This window comes from Astyanax mexicanus, chromosome 6 (assembly GCF_023375975.1).
Source record: "Astyanax mexicanus isolate ESR-SI-001 chromosome 6, AstMex3_surface, whole genome shotgun sequence".
NCBI lineage: Eukaryota > Metazoa > Chordata > Actinopteri > Characiformes > Acestrorhamphidae > Astyanax > Astyanax mexicanus.
Window position 1 is genome coordinate 44678583 of NC_064413.1, and position 15146 is coordinate 44693728.

At 36.3% G+C, this 15146-nt stretch overlaps 1 protein-coding gene across 4 annotated transcripts in view; it reads left to right on the forward strand.

Annotated features, from left to right (window-relative positions):
• Positions 1-15146, forward strand: part of LOC103047759 (piezo-type mechanosensitive ion channel component 2) — a 198019-nt gene that overhangs the window by 149628 nt on the left and 33245 nt on the right. For all 4 annotated transcript variants that reach the window (XM_022673427.2, XM_022673428.2, XM_022673425.2 and 1 more), the window contains exons 18-28: positions 1407-1567; positions 2861-3037; positions 3138-3260; positions 3349-3549; positions 4368-4572; positions 5371-5472; positions 8007-8172; positions 10173-10416; positions 12045-12141; positions 13673-13838; positions 14633-14722. In XM_022673427.2, coding sequence (XP_022529148.2) covers positions 1407-1567; positions 2861-3037; positions 3138-3260; positions 3349-3549; positions 4368-4572; positions 5371-5472; positions 8007-8172; positions 10173-10416; positions 12045-12141; positions 13673-13838; positions 14633-14722 — 1732 coding nt within the window. The remainder of the gene's footprint in view (positions 1-1406; positions 1568-2860; positions 3038-3137; positions 3261-3348; positions 3550-4367; positions 4573-5370; positions 5473-8006; positions 8173-10172; positions 10417-12044; positions 12142-13672; positions 13839-14632; positions 14723-15146) is intronic.

Consider the following 15146-nt stretch of genomic DNA (forward strand, 5'->3'; position numbering starts at 1 on the left):
AAAGAGGGTGATGATGAATGGGTGATAATGCTTAAACAAAGTGAAAGATGGATTGTTCTCAGGAGACAGAGGCCTATGGAGGTTCAAAGCTAGATTATATGTCAGTCATCATTGGTTGGTTGTTAATTCTCTCTTTCCTTCGCACACTCCCATCAGTACATCATTTTTCTGTGTCTCTCACTTGATTATCTGCTAGTATATCTGTAAAACTGTAAAATGCAATAGCTGTCATGATTTATATAAATGAGTGAATTTTTGTTTTTGTGTTCCAGTTACTTGCAGGGTGAAAACAAATGACTTTACTTATTGTTCTAAACTCAGATAACATCTTGTACCGGTAGTAATAAATACTGTGATATGAGCATGCTCAGTAACAGCATCCAGACTGAGACCATTGCATGAATTCTCATATTCTGAATGGCTTTGTTTCATTTTAACTCTGTAATGTCTTATGTATGGGATAAAATCACACTTTTCCATTGGCTCCTGACACCATATGTTTGCATACAGCATGTGTCCTCCTGTCATTAACACCAACCGTCAATGTGTAGTCATTTCCCCAAGGCTTCCTTATCTTAGGTCTACATGTTAATCTTAGGTAATGGTTGACTATCTGGTATCAGTGTTGTAGGCTGTAAGAACAAGTTAACTCTTTCTCTGCTGCTGAGAGTGGGTGTACCCTGGCTAAATCCTACAGTAACCCCTAATACACTTATGCAGAATTATGCCTGTTTTATATCTGTTAAAACTTCAGTTATTAAACGTCTAAAAGATTGCCAGACCCAAATTACAGTATTATATAAGTTATGTCTTACACATAACATTTACTTGAAATTAGTTTGTTGTTTGATATAGGAATGATATAGGAAACTGTAAATCCAGAAGCAAATGCGAGTTTATACATGTACTAAACTGAGAATTACAGAATACACAAAGACTATTAAACAAAGAAAAATCTACAACTTAACAGATGCAAAATGTACAAGAACCGACAAACTAACACTGAAAATAAATGGCTATATACTGTATACACGGAAGGGGACAGCAAACAAGAAACACCTGGGGACAGGTAATGAGGGGGCGGAGCTACAAATGAACACAGTTGGAAGCACTGAATACATAGGCAGAGACAAAGAGGACACAGAGAGGGCCATGTGCTTAGGAAAGATAAATAAACCAAAAGGAGGCAGACAGGAGAGGAACAGAACAGGATGAGAATGTAACAGTATACTAAATCAGAGGTACATCTAAAGTCTAATGAACATTTTTTTTTATGGCAGTCACTTTGAAGGCTTTTTTTTAAGTAAGGTTAATTACGTAGATTTTACAGCACACAGTAGATTTAAACACATTGTTCCTTTCTCGTTCCTGCATGTATCCTGACCCTCTGTCTTGTCTTTGTGCAGATTTGAAGAATAAGTGGCACCTGGTGGTGGACCGCTTGACTGTGCTGTTTCTGAAGTTCCTCCAGTGTATCCATCAGCTGCAGCTCTTCATCTGGTGGCTCCTGGAGCTCCACGTCATAAAGATCGTCTCCTCCTATATCATCTGGGTCTCTGTCAAAGAGGTGAGCTCACTGGGGTTCGTCTGGCCAAAGAAAGACTAGGGGTCTAGACTATTCTCAAGCTGTATTTTTGGATGGAATCCCAGCAACCCCTGCAGTTATGGGTCATGAGTCTAATCCCATAACTTCCTCATAATCTTCCTCATATCTCTATTTGCTCGAAAACAATAAAACCAACTCCCAGTCAGCCTAGTGATACTTATTGTCTATATAAACTACAGTTTTATATAACCCTATACTAAATTATATTGCATTTTGTGTTTTTAAAGATTATGTTTAAACTGATGAACATTTGGAAAACCTTAGATATCAATCTAGTAACCACCCCATATGCCAAAGCAGCCTCCTTGAAATACCTTAAGAACAGGTTTATTGAGGTTGCACCCATCTAGCAACACTTTAGCAACCATGTCCAGCTCTGGAATAAATTAAGAGACCATTTTAGCTTCTAAATCAGTTTCTCTGATTTTGCTACTTATATTATGTTTAAGAAAAATGAACATTGTTCTTTTATTCTATAAACTACAGACAGCATTTATCCCACATTCCAAATACAAATATTGTAATTTAGAGCATCTAAATGCAAAAAATGATACATAAGCTTTCAGACCCCAAATAATGCAATGGAAGCAAGTTTATATTCATTAAGTTTTAGGGTTCAGAAATCAATATTTGGTGGAATAACCCTGTTTTTTCTTCACATGTTTTCCTCCACCAGTCTTACACGCTGCTTTTGGATACGTTTATGCCACTCCTGGTGCAAATATTCAAGCAGTTCAGCTTGGTTTGATGGTCTGTGGTCATCCATCTTCCTCTTGATTATATTCCAGAGGTTTTCAAAATTCATAATTTTTAAGTGGTCTCTTATTTTTTTACATAACAGTTTATACTATATGTACAAATAATTGTACATAATAATGTGCAAATGCACACACATTGCTTGTCTAGTCCTTGTGGAGAATTATTGCCAATAGAATAGAACTCTCTTGGCAGTGAGCTGTGAAGCAATGGAACTGTGTTCTATGGAATGATGGTGCTCCGTCCAATACTTTTGGGATTAGATGGGGGATTGGGGATAAAATGAAGTGGTAATCTTCCAACATCCTGACCTCACTAACACACTTGTTGTTCAGTGCAGTCAAATCCTCCAATCAAAACAGTGCTTCAGTATCTAATAGAAAGCTCAGTTCTTTTTTAATATCTTTATTTTCAGTGACTGAGCAGGTGTCACAGTATTTTTCTGTTTATAGTGTTTTATTAAGTGAATAAAAAAAGTTAATTAAAACGTTTTTGCAGGTGTCTCTCTTCAACTATGTATTTCTGGTGAGCTGGGCCTTCGCTCTGCCCTTCAGCCAGTTTCGCCCGCTGGCCTCCAGCGTCTGCACGGTCTGGACCTGCGTCATCATCGTCTGCAAGATGCTCTACCAGCTCACCTCCATCCAGCCTGAAACCTACTCCAAGATCTGCTCTATGGTACGAAAAGGAAAACGCTCACTTCCTATTTCACACATACATCAATCTTTCCTCTGCTTTATTCATCATCATACTCTTTCTCCCAATCCTCAATCCTCAGCCTCATAACTATACAGAGCTTCAGAGGATAGACATGAACAACTCCACCCTCTACAGCAGCCCGGTGGACCCCGCCAACTGGGTCGGTCTTAAGAAGTTCTCTCCTTTACTGGAGAACCTAAGGGTGAGACCTGCCTCACACTTACCCTCAACAATACATTCACACACACACTACACAGTATCTTCATCTATTCTCATCTGTCTCCCTCTAGAATAATTTACTGATGCTGGCTCTGCTGGCGTTTGAGGTGACCGTCTACCGCCATCAGGATTTCTACCGCATGAGGAACAACCTGACTGCTCCTGTCAGCAGAACAATCTTCCACAACATCACCCGACAGCACCTCGACGACGGCATCGTCAACTGCGCCAAATACTTCATCAACTACTTCTTCTACAAGTTTGGCCTAGAGGTTATAATCACTCCATTAACACACCATTACTTCTGCAGTCATCACTGTGTTATGACCCCGATTTATGTCTTTATAGCGGATCAAAAAGATGCAGCAACATAAAGTAACGTGCAAATGTTTTAGGCACCTGCGAAAAATGTTTTAAATCTTCTTATCTGGGCAGGATCAATTTTGTTCAGTAAATCATGTATATTATAATAAATACAAAATTAGTGATTTTAAATCACTGTATTCATCTTCAAGCAACTCTAAAGCTATCCTAGTATTGAGTCTAGTAATAATTTTATAGTTATCACTATATCAACACCTGGTTTGTTAAATCAGAGCTTAATGATGTTAAATGAGGAGTGATGGTGGACTTATGATTATATATATATATATATTTATGGGTATTTATGATTATTACAAGTATGTCACATATGTTCAAATAATAATGTGCTGTTTCAGGCAGTAACTCTTATTGCTGGAGTAAAATGGTTTAGAACAATGTGCTTTGCACAGTAGTAGTAGTATATCAAAGATCACACAGACCAGACACAGAATAGTTACAGTAAATGTGTATTGAGAACATGGTCGAGCACATACAGAATTGCATCTAAAAAAAATGTGAATATCATTGAAAAGTTTATTACAAACTTTATTACAGTTATTCAGTTGAAAATGTGGAACTTATATATTATATATATATATATATATATATATATATATATATATGTATTACACACAGAGTGATCTATAAGTGTTTATTTAAGCTTTTATTGTTGATGATTATGGCTTACATCCAATAAAAAAAACAAAACTGAACCTTTTTGTTGTAGACCTGCTTCCTCCTAGCGGTGAACGTGATTGGTCAGCGGATGGACTTTTGTGCCATGTTCCATGCGTTTGGGCTGATCGCAGTGCTGTACCAGCGCAGGAGGAAGGCCATCGCTCTGGTCTGGCCGAAATACTGCTGCTTCCTGGCCTGCATGCTTACCTTCCAGTACCTGATATGCATCGGCATCCCACCAGCAGCTTGCTCAGGTTAGAGTGTGGGTGTGAAGCTTTTTATGACGTTCTCCTGATGCACAATGCAACACTGTACATAGATTGAGGAATGATAAATACAACTCTGGAAAAAAATAAGAGACCACTTCAGTTTCTGAACCAGTTTCTCAGATTTTTCTGATGTTTGAGTAAAATGAACTTTGTTGTTTTATTGTATAAACTACAGACAACATTTCTCCCAAATTCCAAATAGAAGTATTGTCATTTAGAGCATTTATTTGCAGAGAAATGGCTGAAATAAAATAACAAAAAAGATTCAGAGCTTCAGAGAACAAACAATGCAAAAAAAAAAACAAGTTCTCCTCCACCAGTCTTACACACTGCTTTTTTGGATTGCAACAATTCAAGCAGTTCAGCTTGGTTTGATGGCTTGTGATCATCCATCTTCCTCTTGATTATATTCCAGAGGTTTTTAATTTAGTAAAATCAAAGAAACCTATCATTTTTGAGTGGTCTCTTATTTGTTTCCAGAGCTGTATGTACCAACTTGACTTTGGAAATAGAAGGGTACCCCATGTCATATAATGATAATAAATTGCTTCTACATGGCTATTTATCGACCACGTCTATATTCCTAACCAAAAGAGAAAGGGTTCATGCAGAGGAATTATTTTGTTCAGTATTTCAGTATTTATTGTAAAAGGTGTAGCTACTTATATTCACACAAGCATGAGGTGCTAAATAAGATTAAAAATATATATATTTTTTTATTGTTGTACTTACATTACCTTATCTTAATATCGTAATGCATCTTTCCTTTATGCCTTGATTTAGACTACCCTTGGAGAAATCCTTCATCCAGTATGGACTCCAATGTGGTAAAGTGGCTCTACCTGCCCGACTTCCGTACCAAGCCCAACTCTCTATTTCTTCTCTGTGAGTACTGGCATATCTTACAGATAACACATCTTAAAAATACAGGTGCATCTCACAAAAATTAGAATATCATTGACAAGTTACTTTATTTTAGTAATTCAATTCAAAAAGTGAAACTCAGATGTTATATATAGATGTATTACACACAGAGTGATCTATTTTAAGTGTTTGATGATTATGGCTTACAGCCAATGAAAACCCAAAAATCAGTATCTCAAAAGATGCGAGTATTGTATAAGATCATTTGGTACTTTTTGCAGTGTGGGCAGTGTGCCAAGTCCTGCTGGAAAATGAAATCTACATCTCCATAAAAGTTGTCAGCAGAGGGAAGCATGAAGTGCTGTAAGATTTTTAGGGAAAACAAAACTGCACTGATTTTGGACACAGTATAACACAGTGGATCAACACCAGCAGATGACATGTCTCTCCAAACCATCAATGATTGGTGGTAACTTTACACTAGACCTTAAGCAGTTTGGACTGTGTGTCTCTCCACTCTTCCTCCAGACTCTGCTCCCTTAATTTCCGAATGAAATGCAAAATTTACTTATGATCAGTGATGGTTTGGAGAGACATGTCATCATGCTTCCCTCTGCTGACGGCTTTTGGAGGGAGGTTCTCTTTTGGGACTCTTCTTCAGTAGGTTAAAGCGATGCTCAGCTGGGAATCAGCCTGGTGATTGGCAAGTCTTAATCTTTCCACTTCTTCCCCTGATGATGTGCTTTTTTGTGGTGGGAAGTTGTGGATGATTGTCTTGCTGAATGACAAAGTTTCTCACAATTGGACTAAATTCATTTCTTTGTAAATGAACTTCTTCCACTTTGGCCGTTCCATCTCTTTAGTGGAACTTAATCTTGGTCTCATCAGTTCATAAATCTTTGTTCCAGAACGTTTGTGGTTCATGTTTGCGAATGCCAGTCTGATTTTTTTTATTTTAATTTGAACTGTTGATGAGTGGTTTGTATCTTGTGGTAATGGTCATCTCTGAACAGTGCATTATGAATACTTTACTCCTGTCCTGTGGAGGTTGTTAGTGATTTCACTGACTGTTTCTGTGGTTTTCTACGCTGTTCTCACAGTGTTTCTGTCATCAGCTGCTGTTATTGTCCTTGGCTGACCAGTAACGTATCTGGTTCTTGGTAACCCAGTGGTTTGTTTCATATTCAGGACAGGCTGAATTGCTGTATTGGCTCAGGGTAAAGCTTATAGCTCTGATTACAGTTTATTCTTTTCTGTGCTTTAAAATGACTGTATTGTCTCCCATATACAAACTTTTTATCACGGTTTATCATTATTGTTATCATATTTTAACAGCGCACAGTCTTCACAGGTGAAACCTAGGGCTCAAAAAATTATGAGCATCAGAATTATTAACTGTAGGATCAATATCAGTATAGGCAGTGTGCCTTTTGTCAGCAGCCTAGTGTTTGCATTTTTCAAGATTTATTCTAAATAAAAACATTATTACACATATAGAAGAATGTAAACCTTTGAAATGTGTGACATCACAACACTCACACTTTTCAAGGGACAGGAGACACTTGCAGAATGTTCAGCAAATTCATCATGTTTCCATACATAAATGTGATTAAAGCTGCTGGGGAAATAGTCTGGTCTTGTATGATAGTATGATATATAGTAAAAGTCATTTTTGGAAACTTTTAAGGGCACTATTCTGATTTGCACTATTCTGATAATAATCCTGTTAAAGAATCAAGCATGATTTTTTACATTTGTTAAGTTAATGCTTAATGTTTCTATATTTAAATATCAGGTAATAAAAGTTGAATTTCTGATCTATCATCCAACATTTATGTTTTTTTCTTAAGAAAAATATAATCTTTTGACATTGCAGAAGCTTATCGAAACAATGCCACATTAAATGTGTGCCGTAACCAAAGCTAAAGGTGCTCCAACAAAATATTTGAATGTGTAGCATACAGCTCTGGAAAATTAAAGAGACCACTTCAGTTTCTGAATCAGTTTCTCTGATTTTGCTGATTTACTTTATTCTATAAACTACAGAAAACATTTCTCCCAAATTCCAAATAAAAAATATTGTAATTTAGAGCATTTATTTGCAAAAATTGAGAAATTGCTGAAATAACTAAAAAAATGCAGAGCTTTCAGACCTCAAATAATGCAAAGAAAACAAGTTTGCAGAAAGAGTTCAGAAATCAATATTTGGTGGAATAACCCTGGTTTTCAATCACAGTTTACATGCATCTTGGAATGTTCTCCTCCACCAGTCTTACACACTGCTTTTACGCCGCTCCTGGTGCAAATTTAAGCAGGCTAAAGCTTGGTTTGATGGCTTGTGATCATCCATCTTCCTCTTGATTATATTCCAGAGGTTTTCAATTTGATAAAATCAAAGAAACTCATCATTTTTAAGTGGTCTCTTATTTTTGTCCATAACTGTACATATGTATATGTTTCCTTCTCTATTGGGATGTTTCTGAATGTCATTTAACCTCATTATTATGTCCCTATCCCTTTCATTCAGCCCTTTTCTTGTCCCTCTGTTTCTCTAGATGACTTTATGTTGCTGCTATGTGCATCACTGCAGAGGCGTGTGTTTGAGGAGGAAGATGACTCTGCAGTGCGTTTACTGGCTGGTGATAATGTGGAAATCTGCAGGGACTTGGACGCTGCCTCCTTCAGCCAGCATAACCCCGTCCCTGACTTTATTCACTGCAGGTAATGCACCAGAGTCTAAATAAGTTACATACTGAAGTTTTACATGTGACTTTTGTAACCAATGTGACCAGTGTCCAGCACCTGTTTGGTTGCCAAAATGGACCAAAAATCATAGAATCCGAGCCTCAGATTCTAATAAAAGAAGCAAAAGGACATTTTAGAGTTGCCAAGGACTGCATAGAACCACTGTCTATAGACTTTAGTTGATACTCCTCCTCTTGGCCTACAACATTCTTGCTTTGGTAAGTGAGATTGTGATCTTGTGGACTTTGCTTTAAAGCTTTAGGCTGTAATTTAAACTGTTAAACTGTTTTCAAGCAGAGCAATCAGCTTCATCAGCTTCACATTCATCATATCTCACATTGTTTAGACATTCAGTGTGAGAAGTTTCTTCACAGAGCTGAAAGAACCAACTGCTATGTTTCCTCCCTCTCTATTTCCTCCTATCAAATGACTTCAGGATGTTCAAACAATCACTCCGTCCAACCCATAACGACCTCTCCAGCCTCCGACAATCTTAACGATATCCTGTAACCAAGTAAGCTCTGGAAACGGATCCACTGTTAAAGCTCACCTCTCCAGTAATTTTACTGTAATTTTTAAATCCGCACTCGTTAGTCATGTTTGGTGATGAGCCACAAGAACAAAGTTCTGCTCGAAGGCTCATCCATCAGTGTAAAAACGTGCTGATTCAGGCTGCATTCAGACTGTTTCAACCGAGATTGAAGATAATGATGATGTAATTAGTGTTTTCAGATGTGTTATTGTTTCATCTGCTGCTTCTGTTTCAGTCGACACTGTGCTTTAGATTCATAGCTTCATAAGAAACGGAAATAAAACATTCCCTATGATTTAATTCATTGTTGAATGTAGGATTGCATAATTTATTTTTTTAATTATTATTGGTTGATTGATTTAACAACTAATATATAGATTGCTCAATAAAATAATGTATCCTTAATAATTGGGGAACTAATTATATTTGTTTTAGTATTTTTTTTTCTTTTAAGATGATAATGATGGATGATATACAATTCAGGGCTTTGTTCTGCAACAGAAAATACCTCTGTTTAATATCATTTTATCTGAAAGAGAACCCCTGTTTTTGCCTAAATTTAAAATGGTTATCATTTATATATGTTTTCTATTATTAATGTAATATGTATTTAAGCTAATTTCTGGTAAATGCTCTTTGTTCTTTTAAGTAATTAATTATTTACAGGCTGTAGCCACAGATGATGATGTTAATTAAAGCATTAAGCCTTTAAATTTAAATAAAATGAAAAAAAAGGAAATGCTTAAAAATATTGCAAATGTTAATTAACTGAGACATTAGTTAAAAAAAAAAACTTAATTATTTCTTAAACAGTGTAAAGACGTGTCAGACATTGTACTGTTCATTTTGTAACACACTATTTAATGTGTGGTTGTGTGCAGTTTGGGACACAGCCCATGTGAGCCTCTCACCGTACACAATGTTCAAATTAAAATTAAATAATACGCCAAAAAATATTGTAATTAGTAAGTAATATTGCATTAGTAAACTAAAACATTAATTTACAAAATGTATTGATTAATTATGTCTTAAATAGTGTCAAGACATAGTACAATTTTGTAACACACTTTTTTAGTGTGGTAGTGTGCCGTTTGGGACACAGCCCAGTTGAGCCTTTCTCTCACCGTACACAACCTTCACATTATAACAAAATACAAAAAAATATGCCTACAAATATTATATTTAGTAATTAATATTGTATTTGTAAACTGAGACATAAGTTTAAAATTTAATTGATTAATTATTTTTTAAATAGTGTCAAGACGTGTCAGACATTGTACTGTACGTTGTGTGAGACACATTTTAGTGTGGTAGTGTGCAGTTTGGGACACAGCCCAAGTTTACAGTAGGTAATTGTATGTTAACAAGTCAGTCAGATAAATACTGAGTGAGTATAAGTACTGTAACTGTGCTCAAGTTTTTCTTCTTTGTCTGTTTTCTTCAGGTCGTATCTGGATATGCTGAAGGTGATCATGTTCAGCTATCTGTTCTGGTTTGTCCTCACCATTATCTTCATCACTGGAACAACACGTATCAGCATATTCTGCATGGGCTATCTGGTGGCCTGTTTCTACTTCCTGCTCTTCGGAGGAGAGCTGCTGCTTAAACCAATCAAAAGCATCCTGCACTACTGGGATTTCCTCATTGCGTACAATGTGTTCGTCATCACCATGAAGAACATCCTTTCAGTGAGTGAACCAGATTCATACAGGATGTGAGACAATCAGGATTACAGTAAAACTTAAATTATTCAGTCATGAGAAAATAAACCCTAAAATCCTTTAAAAATATATATTGTTGATGACCAACCAGGAAGGCAACTGGCCACCTGCCAACACTATACTGGCAAACAACTATACTGTATATACTCAGTTTCAACATTCTCCTATAGTGAATAGACGTTCTGAGAATAGGTGTGTCTGTGGGTTACATTCTATTGTTATAAAGAGGCAAAAACTGCTAAATATGGTGCTACAGGATACTGCCCTTATAACAGACTGGACAATGCCCATGTTTAAGTGCTCAAGTTCACAGCTGGAAGCATTTGAGATCTCAATTCACAGCTAAGTTTACAGATCTGAGTTTGGGTGATATAAACTTGTACCCATGGTCTGCTTTACAATTATATACACACACCCTGTATTTTGGGAAAAATAGTCTGTTTTAGAAATTTAACTCCTCCTACATCTCCTGTTGTGGTGCAGCACTAAGCTTTGTTGTGTCCAACCTCAAAGACAAACCCTAAAAAAACAACAGATACAACAAGAAGACTGGGTTTAGCTGAGAGGTCTTATTTCTCTAACATGAGTTCCAATGTAGATACTTATATATAGTGCCCTTCTATGTATTGGAAGGAGACAGGAGACAGGTGGTGCTATCATCTTAGCTGTGTATCAGATCCAGATGTAAATACCTGAAGATAAAATCTGAAATGTTGATCTTTTGCCTCATACTAATATTTTAATGTGAAACTAAAATGATTTCAATCAACAGCAGAAATAAAGGGATTGGCCTCACTGTTCCAATACATTTGGTTGTGTTTTTAGTCATTTAACCTCTCCTACATCTCCTGTTGTGGTGCATTACTAAGCTTTGTTGTGTCCAACCTCAAAGACAAACCCTAAAACGATAGATACAACAAAAAGACTTTAAGAAGTTTTAGCTAAGAGATCTGTTTTCTCTAACATAAGTTCCATTGTAGACACAGTGTCCCATTGTAGACACAGTGTCCCCTTTTACAGTGTCCCTTTAAATGTACTGGAATTACAGTGAGACCAGTTTATTTATTTCTGCTGTAGACTGAAAACATTTGGGTTTTGATATTAAAAGATGAATATGAGACAAAAGATCAACATTTCAGCTTCTATTTCCAGGTATTTACATCTGGATCTGGTACACAGCAAAGGTACTGGAACATGTGACCGTCAGGTGTGTTTTGTTGCCCAGGTGTGTCCTGAAACAATGATTATGCAAAAATATGTAGTGCTGAATGGCTATGCTCATTTTCAGATTTGGGTTTTACCTTTACAGACTGAGTGTTTATAGTTAGAGAAGTAATTTACTTTACATTAATCTGTACCAATACTTTTGCTCCCAAGAAAAATGGGTGTGTTCAGAGTGAAGGTGCTATCTTCTGAACTACCGCGTCTTGTGCCTAATCTCGAAACTCCCTTCAGCTGCAATTGCCTTCAAACCACACCCTCCTCCCTAACATGAATAACTATAATAATAGAAAATAGACGATATCCATAGGTGATACACTGTATCTGTATATTTCCAGCAGTTGAGTTGATGACTGATTTATTTCTGTTTTCAGATAGCTGCCTGTGGATATATTAAAGCTCTGGTGACCAATCACTGCTGGCTGATCCAGCTCTTCAGTCTGGCTTGCACTATAAAAGGCTACTCACGACGTAAGTCACCAGTACCCACTAATTGTAGTGCTAGTTACTGCACCCTATTCTCTTCGCAAACTCACTTGATCCAAAGTCAAGGGATAGTAGTTTGTAAATTGACCATGAAGTGGCTTGGGATTGATTGTGACCTGGATAAGTAGTGAGATGCTGTCTTATGTGTAAGAATGAATACTGCCCAGTGTGCTCATGGCAAGACAACATGAATTACTGGAGTTCTGATAGTGAAATCTGATAGTGAGTTTTGTATGGATGGGACATTTTATTCTGAAATTGTGGCAGCATTTAAGATTCCTCATGCAGAAGTACAGAACATGTGTCAACAGTTCTTGTATCTTTGCTTCCCCTCCAAAGTTCTTATACAATTTCTCAAGAAAGAAAAGGAAGAAGAAAAGAAAATGCAGCTTTATGTAAGAGTACAAAACAAACAAAAAAATAAATAAAATGAATACATACAGAAAGTATATATTAACAGAGAAAATGTAGAACAAATAGGGATCATTTTGTCTGAAATGTTTCTGTTTTTTGCAGTTATGTTTTCCATTAAATTCACATTAAATAAACATTGAGTTGAGGGGGGCTGTGGCTTTAGCCAAGAGACAGTAATCTTTTTTTAACAATCAAAAGAAGAATTATTTCTATTAATATCTGGTTTCTATCTGTTACTTACTCTGGTATAATTTCTAAAAATAAAACATGATGGTTTTAATGGCAATTCTATATCTATTAGGAATTTGTTTATTTCATTTTGTATGTTTTTCTAATAATTAATATCTAATAATTTTGAACAATCCCAAAATATGTGTTTATGGTCTCCCACCAAATTACAGCCCCTCCAACAGTCCTAAAATATCTCATCTTAACTTTACCATTCAAATTCCTTCCAGACTTGACTGTTTTATGGTAATTTTAGGTCCCTCCCTGCATGATAATTTCCAGTTTTCATCTGAAATTGTAATGTTCGGGATGTTGCAAAAGTTTTGGGACACACCACTGAATAATTGGATTTCCAAATCTTGAATCTTCTCTGGAATGGAGAGGCTTTTATTATCAATGTTGTTATTGGTTTCGGCACCACTTTAAAATAAGACTACCCCTATAAAGGGTTTATAAATGGTTCACAAATAATGCCTTAAAAACCTTTGATAAGCAGTTACAACACATCTATTAAACGTTTTTTTTTACTTAACATAATTCAACTTAGTCATTTAATTTATAGTAAATAGTTAAACATAATTATAAATATATTAATATGACAGTTTTAATGCTGATTGATGGAAAACACAGATCCGTATCTAAAAAGATCTGAGGTTTGATAGTATAACTGCTTATTAATGGATTTTAAAGTAATTGCAACCTAATTAATAACCATTAAAACACTCCTTTATTAACTGTTCATAAACCCTTTATAAAGGTAGTCTTATTTTAAAGTGGTACCTTGTTTTCAATCATAGTATTTTATTGTATTTTATGCTTTAATACAGGACAGTCATGTTAACTAAGCACTGCTGTCTCTTATTTGGGTGACTAGCGGAGCAGCAGGCCAATAAGCAGTGTGAGCTGCCCAGTGACGAGGCGGGCATCATCTGGGACAGCATCTGCTTCGCCTCCCTGCTGCTGCAGAGACGCGTCTTTATGAGCTATTACTTCCTACACGTGGTGGCTGATATCCGCTCCTCGCAAGTCCTGGCTTCCAGGTATACACACGAACACGCACAAGCACACACACACACACACATATTCAATCAGACATGTTCATGGTGTAAAGATTGAAAGGTGCATTGAATTTAGCTGAATCAAGTGTGTGTATTGTTAAAACATTAAAAAATATAGTACATTCCTTTTGCACCCTTTTAAAAGCTTTTTTATTACCTGGCAAGGAACCACATAAGCCTTCAGATGGTTCTTTGAGTTCTTTTAAGTTGTTTTTGTTTTAGAACTCCTAGGGAACTCCCTGTTTCAGTGTGTATTCAGTGATTCATCTTAACTCCAGGGTGCTAAGAATACAGAACCAAAAAAAAAAAAAAAACGGAAACATTATTACTGTGTTTGTTCCAAACTGCACAGTATGTGACTAAGTGATAGTCACATGACTTCTCTCAACTGTATTTGAAGGTCATTTTCCCACCTCTCTAGACCTTGTGCTCTCATGTATGTTACATTACATCACATATATTATTGTATTTTTAAGTTCAAATTTATGTCTAGCAACTATTCCAGCTACAGATCGTTATTTTTCTGTGATTAATGTTTGTTTATGGTCATAAAAGTGAAGCTGTTGCATGCCACGTTGTTCCTCAGTAGCTACCAGGTGTTGTTAGCGTGTGTGATGCTGACCTACATTCGAAGGCCTGCTTGTTTGTTCCTGCAGCCAAACAATTAAACTAAACTAGGACTTGTGTTCAATTATGAGAGCATGCCAGACAAATCAATCTGTACTGTGTCCTGTTTATTCTCTCTCTCTCTCTCTCTATCTCTCTCTCTTTCTCAGAGGAGCAGAGTTGTTCCAGGCCACCATAGTGAAGGCAGTGAAAGCAAGAATTGAAGAGGAGAAGAAATCTATGGACCTGCTGAAGAGACAGTACGTTTACACCACACCTCGTACACTGCAGTTCAGAATTACCTTTGTGTTGCTGTTTCCCATGTCTAAGCCTTTAGTATTCATTCACATTTAGAGTTTTTTTGCACTGTATATTTTTGCGATGTAGATCTGATGTCAAATCCGGTCTTTTTACACTGAAAATCAGTTTAAAATCACTTTTATATATGGGACTAGACCATATATGATCATACTAATTTTCTGTAATAATAAGAGTAATAAAAAAATATGAGACCACTTAAAAATTATGAGTTTCCTTGATTTAACCAAATTGAAAACCTCTGGAATATAATCAAAAGGAAGATGGATTATCACAAGCCATCAAACCAAACTGAACTGCTTAATTTTTTGCACCAGGAGTGGCATGAAGTTATTCAACAGCAGTGTGTAAAACTGGTGGAGGAGA